This window comes from Cibotium barometz, chromosome 36 (assembly GCF_041138505.1).
Source record: "Cibotium barometz isolate CiBa-2024 chromosome 36, ASM4113850v1, whole genome shotgun sequence".
NCBI classification, from domain to species: domain Eukaryota; kingdom Viridiplantae; phylum Streptophyta; class Polypodiopsida; order Cyatheales; family Cibotiaceae; genus Cibotium; species Cibotium barometz.
In genome coordinates this window covers 41463928-41470942 of record NC_141081.1, presented here as the reverse complement: position 1 = coordinate 41470942, position 7015 = coordinate 41463928, and the positions used below count along the sequence as shown (strand labels likewise).

The 7015-nt window shown below is 43.4% G+C and overlaps 1 protein-coding gene across 1 annotated transcript; it reads right to left on the bottom strand.

Moving 5' to 3' along the window:
* Window positions 1-395: 395 nt before the first annotated feature.
* On the bottom strand, window positions 396-4638 carry LOC147617904 (pentatricopeptide repeat-containing protein At2g39620-like). Its single transcript, XM_086776158.1, has one exon. It carries the CDS (start codon window positions 4249-4251, stop codon window positions 1384-1386), a length of 2868 nt encoding a protein of 955 aa, XP_086632284.1. The 5' UTR covers window positions 4252-4638; the 3' UTR covers window positions 396-1383.
* Between the last annotated feature and the right edge of the window lie 2377 nt (window positions 4639-7015).

Sequence of the window (7015 nt, the reverse complement as noted above, 5' to 3'; positions counted from 1 at the left end):
GAGTGCACTGCAGAAGTGATACCCACCACATTTCAACTTGGGATGTTTTTTATTTAACAAAATTTTAGGATGTTGACCACCATTTCAGCTTGGGATGCCTTTTATTTAGCAAATTTTTTGTATACTAACCACCATTGGATGACCCATTGTTTACGTCAAGAGCTTACCTTAGTCTTACCGAAGCACGTGAATCGCAAATACAACTTTCCATTTGGATATGCTAGCTCGTCCACCACGTCGTCACTCCATTGTCACATCAAAATGCCTCTTGCCAAAAGGCTCTCAATGTCTAGATGGTGGCAAGAAAAGATGGTACTTTGTTGGTATTATTTGAGCCTCCAATGGTGTGGGCAATGTCTAGGTTGTTTTGGTGTGAATGCCCCTTGTTAAGGATTAGGTCAAAAGATAAAAGGCTTTAGTGCCTATAAGTACATTGTACATGGTGGAAGTATTATTATTTATAATGCAATCATCGTGTTCATATGCAATCCTTCTCACTTGAGTTGTACTGCATCTCTCTCTCTCTCTCTCAAACTCTTTTATATCCATGTCTATGCTTCCACACACCATGGCTTGATCTCAAGTTACAAGATTGCTAATGTTTTAATTAGGGCTCTCAATCTTTTTTAAAAGCCATCTAAAGTTCGTTGCCTGATCTCTTAGGTTCAAGAGGGGCTTGTATTTAGGGAAAAGTTTTCTTTTGCACCCTTGATTCTGCTTAGCATTGCTTCCTTGCCCTCCCCCCTCCCCGCCACAAATGCCTATTGCCAGAGCTATACAGGAGCACTTTTTGCAGCCCTTCCCTAGCACTGGCAAGAGCATCTCTCATCTTGGATGGAGGACAAATCAACCCAATTGGCCAACCAGTTGGTTGCCCTTTCCATAGAGCAACAATTATCCCTTCTGATGGAACTCAAGCCTCAAAAGGACTTGAATTTAGGTTCTACAGCCCACAACAAATCAGAAGGATGAGCAGAAGAGTGACGAGCAGCCAAACCATGAGGACGATAAGCACTCCAAGCACCTTTTGCGGTCCCAGTAAAGCCACTTATGGATTCGTCATTTGAGTTGACATGAGCAACGACATTCTTGCTCTTGCGAGTGTACCAACTGGGATCATCACTCCAAGAAGCATCGGAAGCACCAGCTGTATTCCCCCTCTCCAGATCTTTCATCGTCCTCTAGGTCTTCTAGTTCTGCCTCTTCCAATTCCCCTTACCCAACCCATCACAATTCCACTTCTAGACAGCACCGTTTGACTGCCATGTCAAAGCAGGAGCAGGCCAAGATGATGATGCTGCCCAACTACCATGGGAAGATGGATGGTGAGACAATCACCGACTGGACTTGGGACATGCCTGCACTCTTGCACCAGCCAGTGGATCAGAGACATTGCACCTCCACTTCCACTCGCATTGCCTCAACCTTCTTTGCGTCCTCCTGCATGTCAGCATCTGCATAGATCTTTGACATACAGAGATAAGCTGCTGCATCCTTATCATCGGTTCGCACTGCATGTTCAAAGGCCTGTCTTCCAAGCTCCACATTGCCCCATTTCCGACAAGCACCCAACAGAATATGCCACACCACATGATTAGGATGGAATGGCATCTTCTTGATCATAGCTACTGCCTTGTCTACTTGGCCTGCGCGGCCAAGGAGATCAACCATGCAAATATGGTGCTCTAGAGTTGGCATGATGCCATAGTATTTGCTCATGGCCTCAAAGAAAGTCATGCCCTTATCCACTAGACCTGCATGACTGCATGCATTAAGAACACTAACAAATGTCACCATATTTGGCTTTTGTCCATCTCCTATCATTCTCTCCAAGATACGAATAACATATTCACTTACTCCTAGCTGGGCATATCCTGCTATTAGTGCATTCCATGAGACTGCATCTCGAACTGGAAGCTTATCCAACACTTCCTGTGCCTTTGAAAGCAAGCCACATTTAGCATACATATCAACCAATGAGTTGCCAACAAGAAGATCTCTTTTGAACAACCCTTTTCTTGCAATTTCTGCATGTATTTCTTGGCCCTTGTCTGTGGCTCCCATGCTTCCACAAGCTTTCAAGCCGCAGACAAATGTAACAGCATTTGGAAAAATGCCCTCCAGTTGCATCTGTTCAAAATGATTCAGTGCGTCCTCAAAACGCTCATGTTTGGCATATCCTGCAATTAGTGCAGTCCAAGAGACTACATCTCGAACTGGGAGCTTGTTGAACACTTCCTGTGCTTTTGCAAGAAAGCCACAATTGGCATACATGTCAACCAACGCATTGCCAACAATAAGATCTCTTTCCAACAACCCTTGTCTGGCAATCTCAACATGAATTTCTCGGCCCTTATCTGTCGCTCCTGTGATTCCACAAGCTTTCAAGCTGCATGCATATGTGACAGCATCTGGAGTGACACCCTCGTGCTGCATCCGTTCAAAACAGTTCAGTGCTTCCTCACCATGTCCATGTTTGGCATATCCTCCAATTAGTGCATTCCACGAGACTACATCTCGAATTGGAAGCTCACCAAAAACTTCATGTGCTTTGGCAAGGAGGCCACATTGTGCATACATATGAACCAATGTGTTGCCAACAACAAGATCTCTTTCCAATAAACTTTTTCTTGCAATCTCAGCATGTATTTCATGGCCCTTGTCTGTGGCTCCTATGCTGCCACATGCTTTCAAGCTGCAAGCATATGTAACAGTATTCGGAGAAACACCCTCCAGTTGCATCTGTTCAAAGCAGTCCAGAGCTTCATGACCAAGGCCATGTTTGGCATATCCTGCAAGTAGTGCAGTCCATGAGACTACATTTCGACCTGGAAGCTTGTCAAACACTTCTTGTGCTTCAGGAAGCAAGCCACAACTGGCATACATGCCAACCAATGTGCTGCCAACAAAAAGGTCTCTTTCCATTCCCTTTCTGGCAATCTCAGCATGTATTTCTTGGCCCTTGTCTCTGGCTTCTGTGGTGCTACAAGCTTTCAAGCTGCAAGCATATGTGACAGTATTTGGAGAGAGACCATCAACTTGCATCTGTTCAAAACATTCAAGTGCTCCCTGACCAAGCCCATGCTTGGCATATCCTGCTATTAGTGCATTCCAAGTGACTACATTTCGAACTACAAGCTTGTCAAACACTTCTCGTGCTTTTGCAAGCAAGCCACAATTGGCATACATATCTACCAAGGTGCTGCCAACAAAGAGGTCACTTTCCAACCCCCTTCTAACAATCTCAGCATGTAATTCTCGACCCTTGTCTGTGGCTTCTATGCTGCCACAAGCTTTCACACTGCAAACAAACGTGACAGAATTTGGAGAGATGCCCTCTAGTTGCATCTGTTCGTAACAGTTCAGTGCTTCATGACTGAGCCCGTGTTTCACATATCCTGCCATAAGTGCATTCCATGAGACTACATTTCGAATTGAAAGCTTGTCAAACACTCCTTGTGCTTTTGTAAGCAAGCCACAATTGGCATACATACCCACCAGGGTGCTGCCAACATGGAGGTCTTTTTCCAACCCCTTTCTGGCAATCTCAGCATGTATTTCCCAGCCTTCGCCTATGGCTCCTACGCTGCTACAAGCTTTCAAGCTGCAAAGAAATGTGACAATGGTGGGAGAAACGCCCTCAAGTTGCATCTGTTTGAAACAATTGAGTGCTTCCTCAGCATGCCCGAGTTTCGTGTATCCTGTGATTAATGCATTCCATGAGACTGCATCTCTAACCGGAAGCTTGTCAAACACTTCCTGTGCTTTTGCAAGTGAGCCACATTTGGCATACATATTAACCAAGGTGCTGCCAACAAAGAGATGTTTTTCCAACCCTTTTCTAGCAATTTCGGCATGGATTTTGCAACCTGTTTCGACATCTTTGAGATTAGAACAAGCCTTGAGCAAGGCCAAGAAAGTACATCCACTAGGATGGACAGAAGCCTCTAGCATTTCCTGGTACAGGATGATAGCATGCTGTGGCTCCCCACATTTAACATAACCTATGATGAGAGAATTCCAGGGGCATGCAGTTCGATGATGAACGAGCCTGTCAAAGACCTTCTGGGCATCACACATGCTTCCAACTTCCACCAACATGGAGACGAGGTGGTTCCCCAGAGATGGATGGGCATCCAGCCCATTTTTGCGAAGGTAGGCATGCAAGCACATGGCATAAGCATGGTTTTTCTCGTTTCTGCACGTGTGCAAGATGCGTGCAAAGCTCTCAACCGAAAGCAGGGAAGGCATGTAGAAGGGAGGGCCTCCTGTAGGCTAAGCATCTCTCGCAAACCTACTCTTGTTCTCTAGTTCTTCTTGTGCATTCTCTCTTCTGTTGTCTTGCAACCCAACTGTGCAAAATTGAATGGGACCAATTATTTTACTTTTTCGTTTTTCCCACCGATGGAAAGGGTCCTTCCACAAGCGCTCGCTACTTGATTCACTTCGTGGAGATGCTCGCAGGGAACCCAACATTTCCATGTTCTCTGCTTTACAGACGTACTTACCTGAGCGACGCAATGGAACACGGGAGCACTCTTTGTCGATGGATGCTGCAGCCACGATTACTCGTGCTATTGATGATCATTTTTTTTTTTAACAACCAGTCGCCCTATTCTTTTGGTACATCTCTAATGCTAAGCTAGTAGTATGCACAAATGAATATACGCACCCCAAATGTTTTTTTTTGTGTGATTAATTAATTAGTTGGTGTGTACCAACCTTGGGTTACCAAAATTTTGTTATGTTTATTAAGGTTTTTTGTAAGGTCAAAAATGGAAATGGTGTTGGGTCCACATGCCTTCTATTTTTGCTTTTTTTCTATCTATGTTAGCCTCCATTACATTCTATTATCCAAGGTTAATGTCCTCCATAATGTTTCTTTTTTTGGGCTCATGATGTCCTTTGAGTGAATATGCATGACAGAAAAAAAATTAATTAATAAGTTTGAGTGAATATGCATGACAGAAAAAAAAATAATTAATAAGTTTGAGTGAATATGCACCCAATCCAAAGTAGTATGCACAAATGATTAGGGAACAGAGACAAAAATTGCTTGATGCGGCTTTTCTCTATGAGATCGTGCACACAAACTGGGTGTCCCTTCCAATAGTGCACAAGAAAAACAAGAAGCTCATAATTTGTGTCAACTTAAAGAAGATGCATGCACTCAGCAGCCGAACCACTACCCCTAAAGGGTAGCTCGCTCAAAGGTGTATAACTTCTTTCACACAGTTAGTGGGTATAATCAAGTGCTCATTGATCTAAAGGCTCAACAAGACTGCATTTATAACAAAGGCCAGGGATAGCACTTAGCTTAGAGTCCTTCATAGTCTCTTCCTAAGCTAAAGACTTATCTTACCTGGATGGAAGCCAAATCCACTCATTGTAGGAGTTTGGTATGAGTTTCTTGTTTGATTTGTGTTCTTTTTATTTTTCTTAGAACAATGGAGTTGCAATGGAGCATTGGGAGTAATAGGAGCTTCGGAGAAGCTATGTTGGAGGCAGAGTTTGGTATGAGTTGCTTGTTTGATTTGTGTTCTTTTTGTTTTTCTTAGAACAATGGAGTGGCAACGGAGCATTGGGAGCAATAGGAGCTTCGGAGGCTATATTGAAGGCCAAAGCGACAAGTGCCCTAATTTTACCCCATTGATTTTTGGTTTTTTCTTCAAGTAGATAAAAAAACTTCATGTTACACTATTAATCCTAGGATATTAGGTTAAACTAAGCATTCATTTCATCATTAGGTAGCTTAGGACTAACCTAAGCTATGCATAAAAAGAAAATCTCAAAAAACATCACTAAGAGGAAAAACTCAAGAAAAAATCAGGTGCAATTTACTCTTAGCTTGCATTTCTGAGAAGTGAACGTCATTCACTTCATAGAGGTATGACCGTACCTTCCTTAGCCATGCATGTTCACTTCTAGTTTGAGAATATTCCCACATCTAATCCATAAATGAGAGCAATGGGCATTAAAAGAGCATAAATGTTGTGCAGTTGACTCTGCCATAATATTTAGAGACAGTTGTTAGAGATACACTATTTCGATGCTAAGAGATAGTTGTCAGAGATACACCGTTGCGATGCGAAGAAACCTGCCTGCCAGTCTATGAGTGAACATCCATACCTTCACAGAAAAGCACCTATTCCTCCCTGACCGGTGAGTGAATGGTCGTGCTGCCTGAGATAAGCCCATGACCGTTCCCCCACCAATTAATATGATTTTCCCTAATACCCATGGTCTAAAATTGAACACCCATTCCTCTATAGAAGAACACACGTTCCTCTATCTACCCTCCCACAGCCCCATCCTTCTAGATTAACAAGCGTATGTTCCTCCACAAGAGAACATTTGTTTCGAATTCCAGCCCACAACCGTATCTGTATAATTTAGAAGACAAACGGTTGTAGCTCCAATTAAGCTAATCCCGTACTCACACAGACAAACGTCTCGTTCCCTAACTTCCAGAGGGAAAAAATCTCTCTATTCCAGAGTGTGATTTTGCACCTTCACTCAACACATTCATGCACCTACGCTCAAGGAAATTGATGGGAGACAACCCATTATTTGACTATACTGAACCCTCTAATGCAACGAGCAACACCACGTGGAGCCAAACAGTATTGGTCTTCAATAGCACCAGTGAAAGTGTAGAGCACCCAAGCATGGGAAAAATTTACCCTTGACTTAGAGGTAGGAGAATTGGTTACCCAGTGTATAGATAGACCATTGTCTCAAGAGCTAGCCCCAGGATCCCCTGCACATTTACAAAGGAGTCTTGCCTCGAGACTAAGAAACTTTACTATGGGAAACATGCAGTCAAAAGAGCCTCATCCCTAAGAAACAAGCATGGACTACCAACGAGTGAGAATTGTCACACCCTCGATAGATCCAAGACCGGAGGTGGGATAGGGCCCAGGTAACCTAATTCAAACGGATCTAGTAGTCTAGGGAGCTATACCAACTATCATGTTAGTGGATTCATTTTAAGAACTTAAACCAGTGCCTAGTC

Excerpts from the sequence above, each read along its gene's own strand:
- LOC147617904 (XM_086776158.1), bottom strand. The coding sequence starts at position 4,251 with ATGCCTTCCCTGCTTTCGGTTGAGAGCTTTGCACGCATCTTGCACACG.